This window comes from Haliotis asinina, chromosome 6 (assembly GCF_037392515.1).
Source record: "Haliotis asinina isolate JCU_RB_2024 chromosome 6, JCU_Hal_asi_v2, whole genome shotgun sequence".
Taxonomy (NCBI): domain Eukaryota; kingdom Metazoa; phylum Mollusca; class Gastropoda; order Lepetellida; family Haliotidae; genus Haliotis; species Haliotis asinina.
This window is the reverse complement of record NC_090285.1, coordinates 41,807,597-41,834,716: the sequence shown is the minus strand read 5'-3', so window position 1 is coordinate 41,834,716 and position 27,120 is coordinate 41,807,597. Positions and strand designations below refer to the sequence as shown.

At 38.7% G+C, this 27,120-nt stretch overlaps 2 protein-coding genes across 5 annotated transcripts; one reads left to right on the top strand and one right to left on the bottom strand.

Annotated features, from left to right (window-relative positions):
- Window positions 1–938: 938 nt before the first annotated feature.
- Window positions 939–6,707, bottom strand: LOC137287011 (ras-related protein Rab-39B-like). The gene is made up of 2 exons (XM_067819090.1): window positions 6,391–6,707; window positions 939–2,595 (listed from the first exon to the last, which is right to left on the bottom strand). Exons 1-2 carry the CDS (start codon window positions 6,606–6,608, stop codon window positions 2,169–2,171), a joined length of 645 nt encoding a protein of 214 aa, XP_067675191.1. The 5' UTR covers window positions 6,609–6,707; the 3' UTR covers window positions 939–2,168.
- Window positions 6,708–6,845: 138 nt separating this feature from the next.
- Window positions 6,846–26,882, top strand: LOC137286763 (solute carrier family 35 member F1-like). Of its 4 annotated transcripts, none has more exons than XM_067818754.1 (10): window positions 6,846–6,922; window positions 7,925–8,095; window positions 8,586–8,692; window positions 9,439–9,632; window positions 12,268–12,439; window positions 13,538–13,694; window positions 14,692–14,747; window positions 19,832–19,986; window positions 22,713–22,815; window positions 23,063–24,948. In XM_067818754.1, the coding sequence occupies exons 2-9, from the start codon at window positions 7,932–7,934 to the stop codon at window positions 22,794–22,796; spliced, it is 1,089 nt and encodes a 362-aa protein (XP_067674855.1). In that variant the 5' UTR covers window positions 6,846–6,922; window positions 7,925–7,931; the 3' UTR covers window positions 22,797–22,815; window positions 23,063–24,948. The 4 variants fall into 4 exon arrangements, with proteins under 4 accessions (XP_067674855.1, XP_067674850.1, XP_067674854.1 ...); XM_067818749.1 differs by having other exon boundaries at window positions 6,847–7,098; window positions 23,063–26,882; XM_067818753.1 differs by having other exon boundaries at window positions 6,850–6,922; window positions 22,713–22,811; window positions 23,063–26,882.
- The last annotated feature ends 238 nt before the right edge of the window (window positions 26,883–27,120 follow it).

The window sequence follows — 27,120 nt, the reverse complement described above, 5'->3', positions numbered from 1 at the left end:
CTTCTATCGAACTCAACTGATGAGAAATATAGTCTGAAGCAACAAGGTTCAGTAGAACATACCAGATTAAAAAATGATGCCATCGCTGGGACAAAAACAGTTGCAGATAGAAAGATTCAAGTACAATATAATGACCTTCATTGTTGGTCATCAACCACAGATGCATTAGTTTTTAAGGACTGTATTCCTTTTTTTATCCAAATTTCATTCAGGCAACTTACATGGAGTACATGGGATAAAACTGGCCACGCCTTCGATATCATGGTATTTGTTAAACAGAAGAGATCCAAAGGTAAGCGTGTCGAAACCAAAACAGAAAAGGTATGGTACAGATAGCCCCTCCTTGCTGCCGAACATAATATGCTCAAAAAAAAGCCAGCTTGACTGAAATCATGCCAGAACATTTTTTTTTGTTTGGTCATCCAAAGATTCTTGCCTCCACTGCAGCATCGTTCCTATAACAGTTTATATAATACATAATTTTTAGCAACGTTTGAGAATTCCAATTTCAATGACTCTAACAAAGAAAAGCAGCAAACATCCATAAATGAAAACCTGTTGTTCTACATGGTACAATAAGCATTTTATCATCTTAAGATGTATGTAGCCTCTATTCAAAGAAAATATGATGGTATTTACTGTCAGCAGTGGCATACCAACTGGGTGTATACAACTAATCATGGTTATGCACACACATCAATAATCTGGTCATTAGCTACTTCAAAATCTTTGGTAAGAAACTTGGCAATACTTACACCAAAATATATACCTGTTTGGACACAAAAATAAATCAACAAACGTTTGAAAATTTGAGACATCCATTCAGCTGTGAGGAGTTAATATTGGTATTTGCACCTATTAGCTTAAAACCTGAACAGCATCATCTGTTCTCACAGTCTCAAACCTTGTAAACTGTAACGGTGGGTTAAAACTGTATATTTTTACACCTCTTTCTTTACAAAAATGAAGGAATCTGAAAAGGAAACAAATTAACAAAACACAATGTCATTCATTTTGAATTCATCACAAAAAATGTATCAGTTTACATTATTCCACAACTAATAAACTATTGTCTTTTCTCCTGCAACTACTGAATTAGAAACTCCAGCTGAGCTATTAGTTCCACAGAACAAAAGCAGACAGTTGGAACAACTGGAGATAATAGATGTTGACAAACTGACCGGGCATAATTAGTAAAAGTTTCAATGCTTTTAAATGACATAAATTTTCTAATGCAGAGGACACTTTAATTAGGTTGAACAGTGAGAAGAATGTAAGTTAATCCAATGGGTGGGATAACAAATATCTGGCACATACTGGTCTTCCAAACCATGAATATGCACAAGGTATCAAGGTATAATGTAACACATTATATTTGTCCATGCTTTTCTCATTTCATGTCTTAAGTTAATTTCCACAAGGATCTGACACAAAGCTTGTAATATTGTATGCATGCTGATCCATAGTGTCCTCATTATGTGTACAGGGGAGATAAGTCTACAATACAATATCACTGCTCTATTACCCTCATCTGATATAAATACAGATTCATCAAGATCTTAACATCTAGGATGTACAGATTGGAAGACAATGCAAACTAAATTAATAATTACTTGAAATACAAAATAATTGTTTCACACAAAAAAGATGAATTAGAGAAGACAGAACCCCAAACTTACATTTCTGTAGTTCTCATGATGAGAAATCTCACAAATACAGAAACCCTAAGACAGTGGCAACTTTTCCCTCCATTACAATACACCAAATTGGCTTAAATTAGCAACCCTAACATTCTTTCATAACATAGATATCATTATCGCATGTCAAGAGCTTGATGATGATCATGATTATTTTTAAGTTATACAGAGTTACAGATCTACAGCATAAGGTCATTACACAATTTACAGATCCAATAGTAAGTACATCAAATACACTGATGGAGACTATCTTAAATTCTTTCAATCCCTTTGGTGCCTTTAGAAGAAACATGTCACATATCACATATAAGTAACAACACCTATAGTTGAAACACCAAGGTACAACTGACTGGATAGCATTATGTAGCACTTAGCTGATGATAGTGTACTATTACAATATCTATAGTGGGTCCAAATCTAAACAAGCCATTGCACATAAATTGATGGAAAGACTTAAGGGAGATAACTCCATCAACAACATCCACCTCCCTCAGGATCGCCTTCAAGAAGATGCAGATTATCTTTCGGTCGAGAAAATCCAGGCTTCACCCCATCCCATCCTTCTTCCAGTTTAATGTGGCCATCCTCCAATTGCTGATATATGTCCCGTGCAAGCAATGCAAAGGATTCTTCAATATTTTTGCCAGATTTTGCTGAGGTTTCCAAAAACTTATGTCCATGAATTTCAGCAAAACGTCTCCCTTCCCTTGCTGTGACCTGACGTTGTTCCTCCATGTCTGACTTGTGTCCTAGCACAAGGTATACAGCCTTCTGTGGCTCTATGTGCATTTTAGACTCCTCATACCAGTCCTTTATGTTCTCAAACGTGCTACGTTTCGTTATATCATAGATGATCATCACGCCCACAGAATTTCGATAGTAGGACCGTGTGATGGACCTGAAGAAAAAGATGCATCCATATTAATAGAGTAACATATTTCGAAATAAGTGAGTATTGTTTTACACCACTTTCATGTATGTCAAGGTGGGGAATGAACAGTGTCTCAGTGTGGAAAGTTGAAAGTGATGAGTAAATGCTTTATATACCCTACTGCCCGTACACTATTCAGGACACTACAAATTGTTATTTCTCTATAAGAAATATCAAATTACTGTGTATACCCTCGCATAATGCGACCCCGCGTATAATGTGATCCCCTCTACACCCCTTCAAAATTGAGGATAAATCCTATACCCTGATGTATAATGCGACCACAGATGAAGCACATCACCAGCGCCAATAAAAAAAGTGTTTTGTCATGCGTTGTTTTTTTTTCTACAAAGTTTTGTTGAGTGTGTAACTCCAAAACAGTCGCTAGGTCATGTGTGCTGTAGAGACCATCTCATGGAAACGTAATGTATTTTCGTTACTGGTTACATGTTTGTCTATTTTGCCATGTATTTCAGTATAGACATGTAACCACATACTTTTCTGAAGGAAAGTGATTGCTGTGATAATTTATTTATCGGATAGTAACAGCTATTTCGGACTAAATGCGAAGTTTTCTTGTGAAGTGTTGGGACGGCTATCAAACGCCGTTTGACATCGTCAGTGGAAACTGAGAGTAAAACAGCTGTATATAATGCGACCCCCCTTCCTCACCCCCTAATTCTAGGTATGAAAAACTTGCATTATACATGGGTATATACGGTACCGTGATGATGGACTTTAACAATAAGCACCAAAGGCAAATATGTTCTGCATGTTTGGAATTAAACTCCAAAGAACAACTGACAATACATAGTTTGATGTTATGTCTTTCAACAACCTCAAACACAAAAATTAACATTATACTGTATGTATTTTCATCTACCAGAGAGCGGAATGTCACGAGTTTGATCCCCAGCCAGGTGATACCGAAAAAAGATGTTAAAATGTGGTACTGATTGGTCCCTGCCTAGCACTCTGCATTAATGAGTACAATAAAGACTGGTCGGCTCAGAGTCAGTACAATGTGTCTGAGTGGGATATTCAAGCTTAATTGCAGCATAGTATCTCAATGAGCTATCACTATAAAACCAGTTACGTCTGGGCTAGTACAAGCAACCTGACATACACACATATTCACATCATCATACAATGAAATATTCTTAAGTACACCATTATCTCATCTTGCCTCTAACAATAATAACTTTGCCACTACAGAACTTGCAACTAGACTGCCAACTCATCTTCATACAACAACATATTTTATCTATTTACTGATGTTACAATCAATCGCTTTACTTAATAACCATGATAGTTGTCAAATTACTCTTAATTGATTAATTCTGTTTCACAATGGATTGTATTATGGTTATCATTACAGATGTCTATAACAGTCCCACCAGTCTGTTTGATGTGCCAACAGTTAATCCCAGATGGGGGGAGTACCATCTGGTCTTTGATGTACCGACTATATTCTGTTTTGGAAAGTTTATAAGGGTTAAAAAGATAACACATTTTAACAAGATTTTAATACCGCACTTAACTGACAATGATTCATAACACATCATTTTGACATTCATAAGACTATATATACACACAATAAGGATACATAAAAATACATATCAATAACCAGTGAGATGTGACACTGCATCAAGGTACTGCACAGAAGATTTCTGTCTGCTTAAGATTGTCTTTTGTACATGTCCAGTGCCTCCTCCAGCTGATGATATTTTCATTTTTTTCATCTGATGTGTGCCACCCGCTTGAAGTTGCACAAAGGTTCTTTCAACACAGGCCTGTTCTTGCTTCATATAGTCTACCAGCTTGAACAGATTGGAGCTGGTTCCTGCGCCAGCCTTCCCTGTAGTTTGTCATGAAAGGTCCAACTGTCTCAAAGTGGTTCCAGGTCACATGACCATGGTCACTCTCCTCCCAGTAGCTACTTCCTTAGTCGGTAAACTTGACTACATTGTCTCTTTCGGGAGCGTGCTCCTGGGCATGAAGATGAGCATCTTGTCTCGGTCGCCATATGATGTCAAGAGAAGATTGTTGCCAGTCGTAGTCTTGGTGTATTTACTCTGGAAGTTCAATATTGGAGCAATGATGTGGCAGAGCAGGTCTTCTCTTGGCCCTCACTCTGTACAGAGAAGATTTAATGGCGGGATATGTCAGGATCTGACTGATGACATTATCTTCAACTCCATCTTCTGGCAGACCTAATGAAAAAAAGAAAAAAAAAACATCAGTATTAGATTTGTACAAGATACTTGCACTCAAAACAAATACATTCACATAAGAAAATTGAAACTTAATACAAAGCAAATATATACTCATATTTGAAGTCATGTATTCATATAAAACCAGAAACATATTTTTAATTTAACATCAGTTATTCAATGCACATTTATCTTAAATCAATGATCGACATGTATTACACGAATAATTACCTGTTATTTCTTCATTGTGCATCCTTGGCATTGACCCATAATCTTCAGATGAGAAATGAATTTCTTTATGAGAATCACTGCAGGTTGTCATGAGGTTTTTATGTGTGTTGATGGTGCAACGACATGTCTTCTGACAACATTTCCAATGGACTGCGCCACCGTTCCTAGACTTAATACAAAATTTGTAACCAAAGTGTATTAAATATTGACCTCCATGACCGTTAGGAACGAAATGAGGAACTTATGCATTGCCATGATTGCAATGACATAAAGCAAATCCATCTCTTACTTATACTCTATGTAGTGAATTCGTTGAGGTATTTTCACTTAAGGAACGATCAGCAGAAAAGTGTTCACTCAATGGGCAAGTGACAGTAATTGACAGACAACTGAACTAAGCTCACTGAAACTGACTATAGCAGACCAGCAACCCAGATGCAACACTTGATCTTGATTACTTCGGATTACCTGACTGAACACGTGGGACGACCCCATCATGAAGTTACCCCAAAAAATGTAACAAGAGTCTCGGGTCCACTGCTTGGATCCAACTTTGAGCACAGTTGTGGATACTGTCATTGGTGTCATTTCTTAAACTTGGCATTCTGTCTCAATGTATTCTATTTCACTGTTCAATCTCACCAAACAGATGTAGCAGAAAAGCAAAAAATCACGCTCAGGACAGTGACGGATTTGCTGAGGCTATTATTTAGCATGTGCTGAGAGCCCATCTGATCATGCTAAAAGTCAAAAATAACTGACCAACAGTGACTGATTGCCCAAGCCCCCTTTGATATGATTATAGAGCAAACTGCCCTGTAGTACACTATATGTTAAGGATGTTTTGCAGTGATATAATTGATTGGCCACATTTTGAACTGAAATGTTTCAAACCTCTTGTGAACAATGTATCCAATGTATATTATTCACAACAATCCTGTAATAAGTGTTTTTCGGGTTTTTTAAACCAATGTCACTCAAAAAATAGGAAACTGACTCAGTCAATGCTACGAAGGTACCAATCTCAAATATTCAGTCTCCATTCTTGAGAATCATAAGGAATTCCTGTTGGAATGGTTAATGTGAGTTCAAATTTGACATTGGCATTTCACATACATTTACTGCAACACTCTTTCATCGATAAACATATCAATATCGATGTGTCCATATCCAAAACTGACGCCTACAATTATTTATTCTCCGTGTTCATGAATGATGCTTGATGCAACATCACGCCACTGTATTATCAATGAAGAAGCCATGTTGAATAAATTATTTGAGTTCCACATGGATGTTAATCTTTATAAAGACAATTCACCTAAATCGTTCTTGACCCGCCGTGTCCCATAGTTGTAGTTTCACTCGAATTCCAGGTTTCACCTCGATAAGACGAGCATAGAAGTCTACCCCAACCGTGGGATCGCACTGCTCTTCAAACTTTCCGTCCGTGAAATACCTCAGGATAGACGACTTTCCTACAGTGCTGTCTCCGATCAAAATCAGTCTGAACTGATACTGGAAGATTGGTTCAACCATATTATATGAGATAATTTGTCTCAATTGTCACTTAGTTCATTACGGGTATGAAAAACGTAACACGAATCTGAAAGGGGTTTCCCAACCTTTGAGATTCACCAACTTCCTGTCTAGTTTGTTTGGTCACGTGGGTGGAATAAGTGTTAGAACTGTAAGCGGTTCTCCGATTGGATCGCCTTTAGCCACACTTGGATATCTTATCCAATCCATCAAGTTTTAAGAAAATAGGGGATCAATAATTGCCTCGGCACGTGACTGAACGGAGAGGGCACTTGCAATCATGTTTATAGAGACAACGTGTATATTTCGAAAAGGTGCCTGATGCATGTTTTAATTAAATTTTTAAATGCCGCCTGATTTCTTTTGACATTTATATTTCCAGACGCAAGTTACGTGGAAGCTTTTATGTTGCAACAGCTGATCAAGTGCACCAAGGGCTGTGACAGTTCACGAACCACACTTGACAGCTGATTTGGTGCTTCCCAACTTGGTTTGTTCAATAGTACAATAGTTATAAGTCTCTACGCGGTAAGACTTCCGCCCGTATCCACCTTAAATTTCAAATCATATCACCTGAATACAATTCCTCACGTGACAATAATGTGTTTTTAACATGTTTCTTAAATTGTATTTCAACGTACTGAAACACGTGTAAATTATAACAACGACTCTCTAAGAACGTTTTCCTCAAAGTTAAAACTTAAAGGGGATACGGTGGAAGTCTTTCCAAATGGGAAAGATTTCCACCCGTAATCGTCATTTTATTTTATCATTCTATGATAAAGCAGAAATGTTTATTTATAAGAAAAAATCCTCAACACAACCATTACCCTAATTTTACACCATATTCTTAGCCTGACCCTATGACCCTAAAACCTCGAAATAATCCTAATAAATAGGATACATTTCAAGTGGGGGTTACAGGGAACTCTCACCGAAAATTGTTTTGAGGCATCATAATTTTTCAGATGGCTCTGTTAGTTTTGCCGTAAAAAGATGTGTTGATTGTAACTATACTGTGATGATGATGTTTCACAAATTTAAAGTTGTTTTCAGTTGCAAGTTACTGAGATGTTTAGTGTAATACTAATGGAAATAGTGAACTCATAGAAAGCCCTAATTACTAATTAGAGTTAATTTTAGTTTGTTTTACATATTTTCTACTAATATGTATGATACAGCTAGTTGCAAGCAGAAAAAAAAGTTTGCTATATCCGTCCATGCATTTCAGCAAATTTACTATTTATTGCATGAGGATGCACAAGTACAATCATTTAAGAACACAAATCCAATGAGTCATGAAGCACCCTTTACAGCATAGATATGGATATGGTTGAGGAGAAACGTGAGCTGGTGACCAGTAGTGGGGACAGATACCAGTACCACCAGTTGCCAGGCACTCACACACCACCAGACATGTCTGTCAACCTGGATCAACCAACAGTCAAACAGAGGTGTCGTGACCTACTTACAAAGTTGTGTTCCAGGTAAGTCACAGTATGGCAACATACCAGAACTATTCCAGCATGGGGCACTGAGAACTGATGCTACACATAGAACAGTGGTTTTCAGTGTCTCTGGCACATGATTAAGCTGCTTAGTGACATATGGGTGTTTTCTACCATATGGAATTACCAGTATGGAATTTCCCTTAAGATATTTATGTTTTCTGCAAACTGCATTGTGGCCAACTATAGATAACAGCATATATGTCCATAAATCTCTCTTTTCAGGTTAATTGAAGACATATTAAAACATGTTTATGATGTGTGTTTTAGTCTTCAAGGGCAATGTGTTATTGGTAGAAATTAGTTGAAAACTATGTGGAATTGACCAATAGGAAGGACTAGTATGATCAGTACTGTCAGTCACACCAGGGACATAAACCCCTTAATATGTCCATCTTATGACAGAAAGCAGTATTCCATCAATGCAATACTGATGAAACACATCAGGTTTCATTGACCCTGTTTGCAGACATGTGTTGAAGCTCATTGCCATGGGGCAGCTGCTGTCTCTGTTGATTTGTGGGACAGGAGTAACCAGTGGACTTCTCCAGCAACAAGGGGTACAGACACCAACAGGTTGGCACCAGCATGGACACAAATGTCTTGATTGATGGAACAATAAATGATTACTTTAGTGCCTCAAACACACTGATGACAGTTTTTGACTATCAAGAGTAATAGGCACCTCCAAATTGTACCTTTAATGCCTTCTTTTTTGACAATTTGAATCAGAGTGTAAGTGATGTAACTGACATGATGAGGCAAAATATCTTTATGTTTTAACTTACAAGTCACATCCAATTCCAAATGTATTTTAGATTTAAAAATTGCTGGTAGACTGTATTAATCCTTTTTATTCACTAGATAATGAACTAAATTTTTGTTGTGTTCCTCACAGTGTGTACTGTTTATGAACATTGCAATGCAGCAACAAATCACACATCATGTTAGAATTTGCTTTTCCTAAAATTCTACTTTCCGATCTGTCTGTTTTATTCAACATAATCGGGGCAGTGAGATAGCCTAGTGGTTAAGGCGTTTGCTCATTACACTGAAGACCCTGGTTCAATTCCCCACATGGGTACCATGTGTGAAGCCAATTTTCTGGTGTCCCCTCTGTGATATTGCTGGAATATTGCTAAAAGCAGCGTAAAACTTAACTCACTCATTCACTTATTCAGCACATTGGACATAATTAGTAAGCAAAAATGTGAGCACATCTGTTTGTATGTGTCTAACTTAAGCCTTGTCTTGTTTGATTATCTCATTTACCTGTTAAAGGTGGTGTCTGCTGTAAATTACTGTACATGTGTTTCCTTCAGCTCAGTCATTCCTCAACTATGTGCTGCTGTGTTTGGTGTTCACGGTTGTCCTGGCATGCCGACAGGAGGAGCGCAACCTTGTGTTTCTGCTCAAGACCTACTGGTGGAAGTACCTCATCTTAGCTGTGATTGACGTAGAGGCCAACTATCTGGTAGTAAAGGCCTTTAAGTTCACCACTGTTACCAGCGTGCAGGTCAGTGTCCAGGTCACATGTCTATCACTACTGTAACCAATATGCCACTCACACATGTACCCACACCATAACCAGTGTGCATATCACACATGTATCATCACTGTCACCTTGTCCAGGTCACACATGTCTCATTACTGTAGCCAGTGTGCAGGTCACACATGTGTCACCACTGTAACCAGTGTGCAATTCACACATCTATCATCACTGTAACCAGCATGCAGGTAACACATGTATCACCACTGCAACAAGTGTTCAGGTCACACATGTATCATCACCAGTATGCAGGTCACACATGTATCACAAATGTCACCAGTGTCCAGGTCACACATGTATCATCAACATCACCAGTGTCAAGGTCACACATGTATCATCACTGTGAAAAGTATGCAGGTCACACATGTATCACCATTGTCATCAGTGTATGAGTCACACATGTATCATCACTGTCACCAGTGTGCAGGTCAAACATGTGTCATGACTTTGAAAAGTATGCAAGTGACACATGTATGACCACTGTGACCAGTGTCCTGGTCACATATGTATCACCACAGTAACCAGTGTGCAGGTCACACATATATCACCACTGTAACCTGTATGCAGGTCACACATGTACCACCACTGTAATCAATATGCCAGTCACACATATATCACCACTGTCACCAGTGTCCTGATCACACATGTATCTTCTCTGTAACCAGTGTGCAGGTCACACGTTTCACCACTGTAACCAGTGTGCAGGTCACACATTTATCACCACTGTAACCAGTGTGCAGGTCACACATGTACCACCACTGTAACCAGTATGCAGGTCACTCATGTACCACCACTGTAACCAGTGTCCAGGTCACACATACGTCACCATTGTAACCAGTGTCCAGGTCACACATGTCATCATTGTAACCAGTGTGCAGGTCACACATGTGTCATCACTGTAACCAGTGTGCAGGTCACACATGTGTCATCACTGTAACCAGTGTGCAGGTCACACATGTATCATCACTGTAACCAGTATGTGGGTAACGCATGTATCATCACTGTAACAAGTGTATGTATCACACATGTATCATCACTGTAACCATTGTGCAGGTCACATGTGTTTTACCACTGTAACCAGTGTGTAGGTCACATGTTTTACCTCTGTAACCAGTATGCAGGTCACACATGTGTCATCACTGTAACCAGTGTGCAGGTCACACATGTATCATCACTGTAACAAGTTTATGTATCACACATGTATCATCACTGTAACCATTGTGCAGGTCACATGTGTTTTACCACTGTAACCAGTGTGTAGGTCACATGTTTTACCTCTGTAACCAGTATGCAGGTCACACATGTGTCATCACTGTAACCAGTGTGCAGGTCACACATGTATCATCACTGTAACAAGTTTATGTATCACACATGTATCATCACTGTAACCATTGTGCAGGTCACATGTGTTTTACCACTGTAACCAGTGTGTAGGTCACATGTTTTACCTCTGTAACCAGTGTGTAGGTCACACATGTGTCATCATTGTGACCAGTATGCAGGCCACACATGTATCACCACTGTAGCCAGTATGCAGGTCACACATGTATCATCAACGTCACCAGTGGCCAGGTCACAAACATGTCACCAATGAGACCAGTGTCCAGGTCACACATGTCACCACTGTAACCAGTGTGCAGGTCACACATGTCACCACTGTAACCATTGTGCAGGTCACAAATGTATCATCACTGTAACCAGTGTGCATATCACACATGTGCAGTTGGTGTTAGGCTAAGTGCCTGCCAAGTAATTGTTTTCCATGGTATCGCAGTTGTCAACTCAACCGTTGAGTATTAAAAGAATCCCTTGATTACCTAAACTTAATCTCCATTTATTACTTAATTCAAAAGTGACTGACTTATAATATTCTTATAGAACTCAATTCCATCTGTACCCTAGGAGAAACATTTGTACACTTTCGACAAGTGAGCCATGTTAACATAAATCAACAACTGGATATGTTCCATAGCAATTGGCTTGTGAATGTGCCAACCTTAAAAAAGTGGAAATGTAATGTGATGTTTTTAGTGCAATGACTATTTCTTGTACTTGTCAAAATGCACACATTGCAGATAGGAGATAAACATCATGACGCCGTCAGTTCAGATATATTCCTGTGCTTCAAATACTCAATAACACCCGGAAATTGGCCAACACATAATGTTTATCAACATTGTAAACAAAAAAGTAAACCAAAGGGTTTTACTGTCTGCACTTGTTTACATTGAGCATGAGTACAACAGAGAAGTGTCATCAGCTGGCTGCTTGAGTTGGTTCCCATGGTGGCATCTGGAGCTGCTCATTTGTGATGTCATTCTGACTTTACGTCACAATATGATTTCAATAACATCACCACTGTTGATGATACAATAAAATAATTGTTTGCGATGTGTTCCAACATGTCAATATGCAGAGAATAGTCTTGCAGTTTACAGGAATCAAATACTGTTTGATCATGTTTATCAACCAATCAGATCACAGAACACAGTGACTTTTGGTTTACAATCAAAGATGATGGTATCATTTTATGATCTTTTTCTATAAACAGATTTATAATCACATGACTTCCTTCTCAATATTGTCATTTGTCTGTCTGTAGCTTCTGGACTGCTTCAGTATCCCCACTGTGATGTTACTGTCTTACTTTGTACTGAGAGTCCGATATCGTCTGGTGCATCTTGTGGGTGTTGTCTGCTGTCTTTTGGGACTTGGTGGGCTGGTGGCAGCAGATGTTTTGGCTGGCAGGAACAATGGAGGAGGAACCACAGGAGGTAGATAGTATCTTAGTTGGGTTTTATTCTACAGTAAAACTTTATTTGTTAACATTTGTTTTTCTTCCTTTTAAGATAACATAGAGTCACCATAGTTTCACAAATGAAAGACTGGACCGTCAGTGTTAGAACTGGAGCGGTGGCAGTCTAAGTAAACTTATCCTCAGTACTTTTCGTTACACTCCACTACTGAGTCTAACAAAACCTTATGGGAGGTCGCCTTTGAGATTGACCAAACAGAACAGAGCTTACCAAATCGCTAAAAAAGTGCACATTCTTACATCCCTTATGAACTTTTTATCTCGAAAAGGTTCATACCCGAACAATTCCGAATGCTATTTAGCATACTGTCGCTTCCGGGTGATGCACACGGCGTACGTACTGCCATGACAACGGTGAGTAAACAGTTGCTGAAAATAGTGTTTTTGACGATATTCAAGGATGTTATCTTGCTGAAATATTAGCTAATGGTAACCATGTCAAAAGAAACCCCAAAGTGTATATACTGCAGGTCAAATAACTGTGTTATATGCGGATTTTTGTTTGTAGAGAGATCTGTGTCGGTGACCTGAATATTTTGAAAGTCCCTCCGATCCCTAAATAGTAGCCGTTGTCTGATTGGTTAAATCTATTTAAGCGTCTCGCATTTGATTTGACTGTCATTGATTGCTCAAAGGTTACCTGATATGACCTCCTACTAGGTTTTATTAGACTCAGTGGTGGAGTGTAACGAAATACACTGAGACGAAGTTTACTTAGACAGGGAGCAGTGGGGTAGCCTTGTGGTTAAAGTGTTGGCTTTTCACACCGAAGCCTGGGTTCGATTCACAACGTGTACAATGTGTGAAGCCCATTTCTCATGTCCCCTGCCATGTTATTGCTAGAATATTGCTAAACTCAGCTTAAAACCATTTTCACTCACTCACTCACTCAAATGTTTGGACCTTGTTTCACACATTTTGTGCTTATTTAAGGTTAACGTTGAGTTACAACTATTTCATCACACATTTTGCTTTTTGTTTCCTTGGTTTAATGGAATAAAACTGTATTCCTGTGTGGATTCATTTCTCATGTTAAATGTCTTGTTCTGAATGACAGCTAGTAACCCTCTCCTGGGAGACTTCCTGGTGATTGCCGGTGCTGCGTTGTATGGCATGTCCAATGTAGGAGAGGAATATGTCATCAAACATTTTGCCCGCACAGAGTTCCTGGGCATGCTTGGATTGTTTGGTAGTTTCATCAGCGGCATACAGTTGTAAGTGAAGCTCTCACCACATCTAGGGTGATTTTATTGTGTGTTAATTTATGATATCTCTCATATATATATTTCTCTCACTTTTGTTTGTTTTTCTAACCTTGTAGTTGAAATAACCTGAAACAAAATTTTCAGTCTCTTGTAACACCTCACTCAAACACACCACAGCTCCAGTAATTGCTGTCGGCAGTCACCAGTCATCTTCAAAGTGAGCGACTTGCTCAAGATGACCATATGGCACCCAGCTGAAGTCATTCTCTTTCTTGTCTTATTTATCTTTCTAATCCCTTGGCTTGGTTACATCTTTACAACTAACATCCTTCTTGTTCCTTCTCAGGATTCACCGATCCCTACAGGCTCCTTGATCAGATTTGATAAACCCTAGAGTTGATCTGTTTTGTAATGCATCTATCCACTTCCTTCGTTATGCTTTATGTATGTTCCACAGCTTCCTCTGATCTTGTTATGTCTGGATTACAGAGCTCTTTTGCTTTATGCATGTTTGTGAGGAACTGAAGTCTTTGGTTTCTGGGGCATATTTTGAATTGGAGTAAAGCAATACCTCCCGTCTCTTAGTCTCAGCTTTATCATTTGTCCTTTGACATTTGACAAAAAATCAAGGTACTGATGAGAGTCACTTAGAGTTCATGTAAAGGATTGCTCAGGGGTTTTCTGAAACAACCCATCACAAATTCAAGTCTATGATATGAACCTGGCATCAGAGGACTAGACCAGACTCCTTGTGAAACAGCCATCCCATAGTTGTTGTCTACTTAATGACCAGGGTAATCTGCACCCCTCCAAGGGATAAGTCCTGCATTCGAGCAGTTAATCTATCTGCACTCACAATTTGTTGAAACATTGCAAAATGCTATTCTTTGTTGTTTTCATCACATGTATTCATTGACAACCCAAGTATGATCATTTTTTTCAGTCTGGAGAAATGGCATGATTTTAGAGAGGTTGAAATATTGAAAATTGATATTTTGGCTTTCAGTGTCATCCTTGAGAGACATGAAGTTTCTAACCTTGACTTTACAAGATATGAAATAGGTAAGGTACTATTTTCATAAAATTTGTACGATATAACTTTTGTTAGTACTGATGTGCTTGTGTCCATTTCCTGCACTCCATAACATTCGGGACATTGTAATGATAATGTTTACATATTGTATAAATATATATATATCATCAGCCTCAATTTGCCTTATATGTGAACATCATCATAATAGTGTGTAGTCAGTGTACCATTGCAGCAACACTTTTAATTCATGTCGGTAGATTGGTTGAATGGTTGCTTTGTTGTTTAATGCTGCACTCAGCGAAATTCCAGGAGGCAGTCTCTTAATAACTGAGCCTGCCTGGATCATGTGTATCGATCTATGCAGTTATAGTTTGGCATGAAATGCATTTGGACGTTTCCCTTTATGACCCAACACTGGTCATTGGCTCCCTCCCTCTGCAACTAGGATGGGTTCTGCTGTTTATTTTGTTGACAGTTACATAGACAAATTCCTTCATACAAATGCATAAAATCAGTGATTGACAATGTGGTTAGGTTGTCTGACAAAACATCCACTTGCAAAGTTTGAGATCGATTGGATCGTTGGATGAAGAGATATTCACAAAAAAATGGGTCCACATGCATTTATGCCAAACTACAGGAATGATGACATGTGTCAACCCATTCAGCAAGCCTGACAACCCGATTCCATTAGTCACGTCTCTCGACGAGCCTGATGTAACTGAAGACCAATTCCAATCGGATCTTCACAGGTCAAAAGAGTAGTAGATAAATTATTCCTTATCCTGACTCATGCTTAATTGCTTATCTCCTCTTCTTGGCGAAGGTAGTGGAACACCTAAAATCCCTTGAAGTTCCCTTCTAAAAGAAGCGTACGTAAAAATACACTCACCCACAAGTAGCCCCCCTTCACCCACGCACATGGTCAGCTGATTGGCCATGATTTTCACTCTCTCCTCATCGCCTGACAAGGGCGGCTGGATCATGGCAATACGTTTTTCAACTATTTCGGTCCTTTAACTATGTTGGATTTGGTTTATGAATACAGTCGTGCCCCGTTTATCCAAACCTCAGATATCCGGAAAACCTGCCTTCCGAACTAAATTTCCTTACAACGAATTCACAACGTAAAACTACTCACCTATCGGGAAATCCGGTTTCCGTAACTGTACAGTCATTTTCACATACAAAACACTAAATTATGTACATTTTTTGTCTCATATATCCGATGGCTGAACACCTGTATGGTTACACACGCAATTACCGAGGGCCTCACATGCTGCAGCATGAATGAAGTCGGTGGTCTTTGAAGCGTGAGAAGATTAACTACTTAACTACCTGTATGTAGCAAGGTGACACTGAGTTAATTTTGAGCCGTGTCAATTTCTTGGTCACTATAATTAATTAATCCGCTTGATCAAGCAAGCCTGGACAGCTGTGAGCAAAAAGACAATTGCTAACTGCTTTCGTCATGCGGATATTATCAAATCAAATGAGGACCCACAAGAAGACATGGCCATGTCGGAACTTCGTGATGCACTACGATCCTATGCACAAGTTGCAACTGTGACTATAGCTGCTGATGACTTGTGAATGTCGACAGTGAGTCCTCTTGCTTTTATAAATTCCTCCGGATTTGATTCATCACTACATGGAAATACACTGCTGTCCCAGAGAATCGGTGGGTCAAAGTTCAAGTTGATGTTAGAACATGTTCTACCCTCTCCATTACCACTATGACAGTGTCACTGTCTACTCGGTCTGCTCACGTCACCTCAGGATATGACCAGATGAAGACGCCTACAACTATGTCTATGACGACGGTTCCGGAGTCACGGTTTCACGTCCTGACCGGTTTGTGACGCTGGACATCTTGTGACCACATTCGCTGTGGGGGAATCGCCAGTCAAATGTCTGCACAGGAACTTTGTGTTACAGTCGGCATTCAACAACTGTGTAGACACATCTCTCCAAGGATGGGGTGCCCATCTAAACAACAAGGTTGCAGCAGGAATCTGGAAGAAGGAAGATCAAACTCTTCCCATCAACTAGCTGGAGATAAAAGTGGTGATGCATGTTATTCATCACTGGTCTAAAACACTGAGAGACAAGCTACTGATGATCCACACAGACAACTCAACTCTTCGACAAGGTCAACAGTCTGAATCTGAAAATAAAAGCATGTCACGTACCAGGAGTCTGCAACATCATGGCAGACGCCTTATCTAGTCCTCTTCATCCATCACTGCATCGAGAGGCGTTTCTAATCAGCCAGACATTTGGGATCACCTTAAATAGACTTATTTATAGCAAGGTTCAACAAACAGACAACAACCTTTGTGTCATCGGTACCAGATCCATTAGTCTGAGCTACAGACGCTCTCAACATCTTGTGAGAAGGACTAAACGCGTTTGCGTTTCCCCCTCCATTGCTGCTACCAAAAAGTCATTGAGAAAATCAAACAGATGAACGGGCTACAACTGATCTTGGTTGCGCATGAGCGGCCAACGAGACATTGGTTTCCAACACTTATAGAAGAGTTAGGACAACCAGTGCTACAACAACCAGATTGGAAGAATCTTCTCATCCATCCTCACACAAAACAGGTGCACGGCAAGCCATCTGCATTCTGACTTCACGTATGGACTCTGTTAAAACCTGTTTGAAACACAGAGGATATTCAGCGAGAGCAGCAAAAGCAGCCACCTTAGCCTTACGGAAATCCACTCGCTCACTACATGATGACAAGTGGAAACGATTTGAAGCTAGTCTAAGTAAACGTAGCCTCAGTGTATTTCGTTACACTCCACCGCTGAGTCTAACAAAACCTAGTAGAAGGTCAGGTAACCTTGGAGCGACCGATGACCGTCCGACCAAACGCGTGACAGTTAAATAGATTTAACCAATCAGACAACGGCTACTATTTAGGGATCGGAGGGACTTTTCAGGTCACTGACACGGATCTCTCCACAAACAAAAATCAGTTATTTGACCTGCAGTATATACACTTTGGGGTTTCTGTTGACGTGGTTACCATTAGCTAATATTTCAGCAAGATAACATCCTTGAATATTGCCAAAAACACTATTTTCAGCGACTGTTTACCCACTGTTGTCATGGTTGTACATACGCCTTGTGCATCACCCGGAAGCAAGCGTACGCTTAATAGCATTCGGAATCATTCGGGTACGAACTTTTTCGAGACAAAAAGTTCAAAAGGTATATGCAAATGTGCACTTTTGCGATTTGGTAAGCTGTGTTCTGATTGGTCAATCTCAAAGGTTACCTGACGCGACCTCCCATAAGGTTTTGTTAGACTCAGTAGTGGAGTGTAACGAAAAGTACTGAGGATAAGTTTACTTAGACTGGATTTGAGGCATACGACAGGAAGAAGGGATTCTCACCGATTAAGGCAACATCCTCAGATAGCAGATTATCTATGCCATCTACATCATTGCTGACGGTCTGAAAGGCTCTACATTATGTACATACTTCGCAGCTCTCAGCTCAGTCGTCATCATGGGAATGGGGACCAAGCTGACTAAAGTACCAGAGTTACTTGCCTTACTATGCTCCTGCAAGTTGGAAGATCAACAACACAGACTTAGACCTCCAGCGTGGGATCTAAATGTCATACTCCAACATCTCACAAGTGATGCGTATGAGGTGCTTGATTGGACCTCAATTGAAATGCTGCCTTTGTGTCAAAAGACGCTATTTTTTACATGCCCTGGCTACAACTGCAAGAATGTCAGAAATTCATACTCTAGACTTAATTGAACAAAGTTTGATGCAAGTCACCAAGAAACAGCTCACTTGGGTCTGTGAGTCGATTTCATCGCAAAGATTCAACTGCCAGGTCAACCAGACAGACAGTTCCGCATACTGACCTTGTCTTCAATCCTGGGACCTCATGATACGCGAGACTTATCATTATGTCCAGTCAGAGCATTACATGTACCAAGTCTAGACGACAACAGTTCAAGTACCTATTTATCCCTATATCTACTGAGACACCTACGGAAGTATCCCGCAACACTGTCTCAGTATGGATCAGAGCTGTTACGCTTAGAGCATATAAAGCTGCAGGATTGGAACCTCTGCGAGCCTCCAACCCGCATGAAGTCAGAACCCTAGCCTCTACACTAGGGCTACATGGAAATTGCTCGCTATCAACTATAATTGAGGGCTGCTTTTGGAAGTCAAACACAGTGTTTGCCAACCATTACCACCGAGACATAGCCATGGAGGACGTCACTGGCAGTCATCAGCTTGGGCCTCTCAGCAACTAACAGTCCCCTGAAGATGCTGACTTCACTCACCCGATTTTTCACATGACTTGTGGAAGCCAGATGCTCTGCAGAGTATAATGGTGAGAAGTTCATGCGCACATCTTGAACAGACTAGCATGAGTGATTATGACCCGGTACTCGTAATGAAGATACTTGTACATGAAGAAGGGTCGCAACTACGATTGCTATATCTTGACATTTAGTTGCAACAGAAACTAGCAGGACGCTAGTTACTTTTGATGTCATCATGTGCCAGTCAATGAAGCCATCTACGGAAGACAAGTTCGACTGGATGTGATCCCCCCCAAAATCTACAATGAATATTAGAAAAACAGGACCGGATTATCACCATTACAAGTTCCCATTAGGAGGGGAATTATATGACGTAATTTTGACAGCCAGCAGAATCCAGCGTGTCCTGACCCACCGCCATTTCCGTCGGATTCTGTAAGCAATTAAGCATAGTCAGGATAAGGAAAAATTTGTAATTTTCTGAATAAAATTGATATTTAGTACTTATCCTGACTCATGATGAAAGCCCTCCCAGCCGCCCCTCAATTTCATTCAGAAAATTACATTATGCTATGGAGACATGACTTTTTTATCCGATCCTGGTACTCATATCACTCATATGAGTCAATTGAACAAATATTTTTCTGTGAGTCAGTAAAATAGGAATAGATCTGAGGTATCTGTAAATTTGACAAGGAAGGATTTTGTTTTTGTTTTATTTGCTGGGCAGTGTAAGAAGTGGTATTGTTACCAAAGCAACAACTTTTGTGTGTATTAATGGAATGGATACCTCCCTTCATTGTTTCAGTGCTACCCTGGCTGGGCTTTGTGTTGTGCCAGTTTCTGATCTACAGCTGTATGACGATCGTCATCCAGTACACCAGTGCCACCTCAGTCAACCTCTCCATCCTGTCAGCAGACTTCTACTCCATGCTGTTTGGATTGTTCCTGTTTCATTATAAAGTAAGTTCACGAAGCCTGTCCTAGTGAGTTGGTGAGTTGGCTTAAAACCTAATTTCCATCACAAAATTATTTCTAACTACTTATCAGTGGTTTGTTTGTTTTAAATTAATTATGTTCATACTGATGTGATATGCCAGCAATTACTGACTGTTAGGGATATCACAATTCACTGATGCTTCATGGGCAAGTTTTGCACAATAAGATACACAATTCATCTGATTTTATATCAATTCAGGGGGTTTTTTTTACGTATATCAAATACTATTTTGAGTTCTAACACATTTGACTTCTCTTTTTTAACACACAACAGCAAACATGACTTGTTGAGAGTCAGTGATGGGTACTTGGCTGATGGATAATTGTCCTTTGTCTAATAATCTTTACCTATTACAGAAATGAAGTGGATTTGTTGTGTACAGGTTTTCAGTGAACTATGGTTTCAATATCACACAACTAACCATCAAGGTAATGGCTGCTTGTGATGCACAAAATGTTGAAAATGCCATATCGCAATACATACTGTATTGTGACCTCAGTGTCGAGATATGTATCTTATTGCAAGGCACCTGTATGGTGACACCCCAGCTGACTGGTATAAAAACATCACAACCATGACAATTCACAAAAGAATTGGTCTTCAGCAAACGATGTTTGACTTGAGAGGTGACTAACAGGATCAGGTGGTTAGGCTCGCTGACGTGTTTGACTCATGTCATGGTATTTAAGTAGTGTAGATTGATGCTAACGTTGACCTCTAGATTGTCTGTTCCAGACTCAATTATTTACATTCTGCTGTCAAATAACGAAAATATTGCTGAGTGCAGCATTATCAAACAAACAAACAATCAGCTAAAACATTGCTAACACTCAAAATCTCGGCTTCTGTACTGTTGGTTTGTTGAGTCGAAATTTGATATTTTACACACTGATGTGAACCTACTGCAGTTTTGCTGACCGTAGTATATAGCGACGCTTCCTCTCAGCGCTATTTCAACTCTTGAATCATAGGTTTCTTTAGTCCTGAGTTTAAGTACTGATGTTCTGCGGTTTCAGTGTTGCTGACTGAGTGGTGAACTACATTCACTTAAGTTTCTAGTCAAGGTGTGGTTAAGTCATGAGTACCATCTGATTTAAGTCCAAGTAGTGACACTTCTTCCATGGCTCCCCAAAGGTGGTAGGGTAGTGTTGTGGTTAAGGCATTGCTTGTCATGCTGAAGACTTGGGTTCAGTTGGGACATGGGTACTGTGTGTGAAACCCATTTTTGGTTTCCCCTGCCATGATATTGCTGGAATATTGCAGAAAACAGCGCTGAAACTAAACTCACACGCTCCATTGCTCCCACTGAATCAAACTTTCACTGTAAGGGTTGATCGGTAATAGGCAACAACATGTATGTACCAGGCCAGTGTAATAGTGCTAACGTTTATCCTACATGGGCCATGTGTAAAGTGAGTCCACCAAACAGTCAATAAAACAGTGTCCTTTTCAGACATGAGCTAAACTATGGTTAAATCAATTTCTGATGTACATATTGGTGCACTAAATATACGTCCTAAGCTCCTGGAGGCACACCAAAGATCTGGGTTTGATACCACACATTATGAAACTTATCTTCATCTTCCTTGATAATGGTGGAACATTGCGGAAAGCAGTTTGGAGCCTTATTCACTCCCCTACCATTTTCCATATATGCAATTTGCTGACAACAATCTGTCCTGAGCATAAAGGACTTTGTGTGAAAAGGAAATGAAAATGGTTTGTCCCCAATTATATAGGCTCATTAAGTTCAGTGAATTTGTCATTTAATTTATGGTGTAGTTCTATTCTTAAATGGTACCATATGGTACATTTCTATAGTGCTCTACCGGTTCAATTACTTCCTTCATTTTCCTCTTTGTTTTTGTTGTCAGCATATGTCTGTGAACACGTGATTGCTGAAGCTGGAAACCTTGGCTGTAGAATTATAGCAATGTTCTGCTCAGTGTTCACTCCATTATCTATGGTTACAAGTACATAATTATGATTCATGCCATATAGGATCTGAAAAATGATTTTCTTGCAGTCATCACAGGCATCATAGTGCAATTTACATAATAGTGAGGAAATATTGTTCTCAAACCTTTTAACTAACTGTAAATTTAATCAATTAACACAATAGAGTTGATTTCATTGATGCAGTTACTATTACTATTTTTATCCCTCACAACACTTTTTGTGGGGATTATTCAAATGTCCTTGCCTCAGTGCATCTGTGCACATTTTGTCTTTTCCAGAGCAAAATTTTAAAACCTTTCAGTATTTCTTCACCATATTTGGTATGTACCTCTGGTAGTGTACTAGTGCCTTTTGGTATTTTTGGAATTCTGAATACAATATTTTTTGCATTTCCATGGCAACATGTTTGACTTAGACTGAAATTGGTGCTAGTGCTCTTTTCCGGATCAGCACTCTGAAACCATTCACTATTTTTTCACCAAACTTGGCACATATATTGGTCTAGTGTTGTACTGGTGCCTTTTGGTAGTTTTGGCATTCTGAATACAATACGTTTGACTTAGAACTGAAATTACTTCTCCTTTCTGGAACAAAACTCTTAACACCTTTCAATACTCTCCTTCCACTTTTCTATATACACACCAAAACATATGACATAATCATAACTCATAGACATATTTATCAAGATTATGCTTATGATTTCATGTGCTCATTTCTACCATTCTGACAGTTCCATGTGCTGTACTTCCTGGCTTTTGTGTTGGTCATAATGGGGATCTCCATCTACTCTATGAAGGAAACGGAAACCAGATAGAAGAAGTACATTCATGTCAGTAAGTTTGGGTCACACTTTATGATATGTGATATGTGATCTGAAGATTCTGTCTGACTTTGTTCAGTTAAAGTTGCAAATGTATCGAACAGTTCAGTATTATTTCAGTTAATGTAAAATTTGTTTAGAGTTGGTTGGTTTTTGAAATGTAGTGGAAACTTCCTGTGGTCTGTTCCATTCCCCAAGAACAGAAAAAATACATGTAATCAGAATTTTTGACAACTCACACTCTCCATTTTTCCCAACAGGATGGTTGGATGATTTTCCTTCTGTAATACAGTCCATCCACAACAGTGAGGAAACTGAAGACCATGAGTTGCAATCCATTTTCTGAAGACGAGAAGCATGTCGATCTGAATAGAGATGCATTCAGACTCTGCTGGACAGGATTCACCTGTTGGTTGGCAGAATTACTTGCAAAGAACTGTATTTAGAAGAAACGCTATTCATACCCCCCAAATACTTATTTTTATATATTTTTTTTTATAAGGGTATTTGTATTGCACAGAAGTTTGTCATTATGGATCAGAAGCAGTAGGCTTGATCCTCCAGGTGAAGAAAGATCTATCCCCACTCTCCACTAAATTATTTTTTCTTTCAGTCCCTCAAATGCAACAGTGGAGTGAGTGACTGGTTAATTCGATTGGTTACATGGCTCTGGTGCTGCGGTGCATTAATAGTTTGAGATGTTTTTCTGTTCTGGGGTAACACAGCAGAGGAAATTGCTAATATATTTTGGGAGAGCGAGAGATGAGGAATGAAGTGTGAGTCAGAATAAGCATAAGATTATATTTTCTCTAAAATATGTTTTCAGTATGCATTGTTTAGGATGAATTATGTTTCATGTGAACAAATGCATCAACTCAGTTAGATCTCATTCACTGAATTTCTTTTTGGTGATTGTCTATTCTTTTACCAGAGTACTTGGCAATATGATGGAAGTGTTTGGAGAAATATGGTTTTCTGTACTCCAGCATATGATAATCATATTTTTAGTGTCCAGTTTTTGCCTGAACAAAATATTGTTTGGAAGTACATGAACTGTTATTTAACTAGTATCTGATATTGCTGTTGAACTGAATTAGGTTTTCATTCAATATTCATATCAAGTGAATTTGAACGAGGTACATGCAGCAATTTTGTAAACACTGAATTTGTTTTTCCAGTAACCCCATTACGTTGTGAGCACGGTAATATGCAGTAGAAAATATTCAATGATATTACAGTGCATAGATTATATTTGTAGACAGTAGATTATTTTTTATGTTAACATGTTTCACTGCTAGCTTTTGGTGATTTGGGGCAGGTGGTGGGAGAGATAGGATATTGCCTATATGTTGACACACAGATACTGTTTCTGCCTTAACTTGTCTTCCAGACTAGTGTCTTCAAGGACACTAGTTCAAGGTAATAACTCGCATAACTCACTCAAATACACAAGCTTTCTGAAATATGATTTCTTACAATTTCAATTAATTTTCATGATGGAAAACGATTTTAATTTTGCAGTATTAGGAGTACATAGGATTTATTAACAAAACAAGAGGAAGCAATGAAGAGAAACTGAAAGAAACGGTTACAGATTTAATAAGATTGTGGAGCATCTGGTGCCTGGCTCCATGCATATAACTTTGGTTATCTCAGGGAAAGGTCTTGTGACCAAGAGGTGTGGGACATTCAAACAGTGATGATTATATGTTGAGATGGCCTTGAACTTGACTTACATTGAAGTATATTTAGAAAAAGTGATAATCTTAAGTGAGAGTTCTTTGGACATTTTAGGTGATTGTAGCCTTTATCTAAATATACAAGATCTGAAGGGCAAACAGTTCACGGTTTACAAATTTATTTTATATTTACTTTCATGTTGTTGTTTTTTTACATTATACTGAGCAATAAGATAGCAGAATGTGGAAGTTTTATGTTATTTGTGAATTTTGTGTTTTATATTTCTTAACATTTTTGTTCAATATGTTTATTTGGAGATTGTTCGGTATTCATCTGTTTAGAACACGAGAGTCCCAAATGTCATGACCAAACTTCCTTTTTATCCATACATTTTTGGTAAATGAATTTTATGAATACATTAAAATTATATGGATAAGATATGTACAATAAACCTGTAATCATGTCACATCATTATATTTATTCATTTTTGTATACATGTATGTTTTAGTGGTTGTTAGTATGGTCAAATTTTAACAAAGAGACATTAGTCAGATGTTTCTATGCAGAGCTCCATTTAATGCTTTGTTACTTGCACTGGTGCTGCTCAATATTGAATATGTAAGACTTTTTGAGTGGGTAAACATTTTAACAAAACATGTAAATATTTCAAAAGCATATTTCTTTCATTACATGTTCCAATAAAAGCAGTGCATCTGGAATGTGTCTGTTGCAACTAGGTGTATATCTTAGCTTGCACCTGGTGCAACTAGGTGTATGTCTTAGCTTGCACCTGGTGCAGCTAGGTAAACAGCTCTTAAATTGAGCCCTGCTATGAATATTAACATCAAAAAACATTTCTGCAGAGGGATTTTCTTGTCATATTTATACTGATAATAAGTAATACAAGTCTTAAATTTTTAAATGATTCCAGCTGTCACCACAAAATTAATGATGTGAACTATACAAAGCTTTCCATAAAAATCATCATGTATTTAAGTCTACAACGTACTATTATAGATCAGGGTAACTTGATGTAGCTGTAGTGCATTACAGGGTTGAGTGAGTGAGTGTTAGTGAGTTTAGTTTTACGCCGCACCCAGCAATATTCCAGCTATATGGCGGCGGTCTGTAAATAATCGAGTCTGGACCAGACAATCCAGTGATCAACAACATGAGCATCGATCTGCGTAATTGGGAACCGATGACATGTGTCAACCAAGTCAGCGAGCCTGACCACCTGATCCCGTTAGTCGCCTCTTACGACAAGCTGAGTGTCTGAGGATCACAATTATACTTTTCAAATTTGAAACTGACATTAGTTTTGGTTATAATGGGAATATTAAAACTTTGAATTCTTTGAAATGCACCTGTCCATTTTAACATGCATACAGCTTCATGAGAAGGACGTTTCATGCCATGGTCATGAAATTCAAGTATTATCTTTACGTGTTGAACAATAGTTATCCATCATGTGGAGCATATTTGTGTGAAATGGTCTTAATAAGCCTTCCAGTGTCTGGCTAGAGCTTAGAGCACAGTATGATCACAGAGGTGGTCTGTCAAATCAAGTGACGGTATGTGTATAACTTTTGAAAATGTAGCAGCAATTCTAAGCTTTTACCAGATATATATGAGAATGTGATCATGGTTGTTTTGGAGTGTCATTTGTTCTGGTTTGGTTGTGTCCAGGGAATTTATATTTACATTGTAAGATCTCAGGATTGTGATAAAACTGCATAATATGTTGATATTGTATTATTAAATACTTGTTATTGTGCCCCCAAACAGCTCCAGCTGCAGCCTGTGACACTGTGGATGTCTGTTGAAATTATTTTTGATATTAACGTTATGTACACAGTTTCAGTGGAGTCAATCAAATCATTTTTATAATCTGGACTGTCTCAATTAAGGACTAAAATAACAGTTCTGATAAGCAACTTGCTAAACACACATTTTTAATTTGATAAGATTAACACAGTGTCAGTTAGAAGCCCTTCCGTATGACCTTGACAGTCAATCGGAAGGCTTGGATAAATGACGCCATATGCATTGATTGGCTGAAACAAGTAAACAGACATATGACATGTCAACGCTGGAACACTTAACAATATTCCTTCCCGTGGATCAAAATTCTCATGCAGTGTTGAAGTGAAGTTTTTGCCAGTTAACACATCTGTCCTGTAGGCGTTAGATCCATCATCCATGACTTCAAAGCTTGTGATAGCAATCATATGTCCAAGTCAATGCTATCAAGGATAGAGGAAATGTTGAATGTTGAAAAGTTGACTGGACTGTTAAATAATCCAGACAGATTTGCAGTCCTTAAAAAGACACATTCCACTGTACATCTTTAATGTTGCAGACTCGGATGATTTAGAAATAAAAGCACTCGTTTTGTCATGCTTGTCAGTTTGTTAATAGTGAACTTATACACTGATCATAGTCACATACTGCAAGAATCTACATTGACCCTGCAATAACTGATACAAAGAACTAGAAATTATTTGAGTGAAAATTCAGAAAACTAGGCAGATATGAACTTTAAAACAAGTCTTCAACTAAAATAGAGCAATGGATAACTTATGAAAGATTTAAGTCACACGACTGATCCTGATACTAGAGAAAAATCTGTATAACA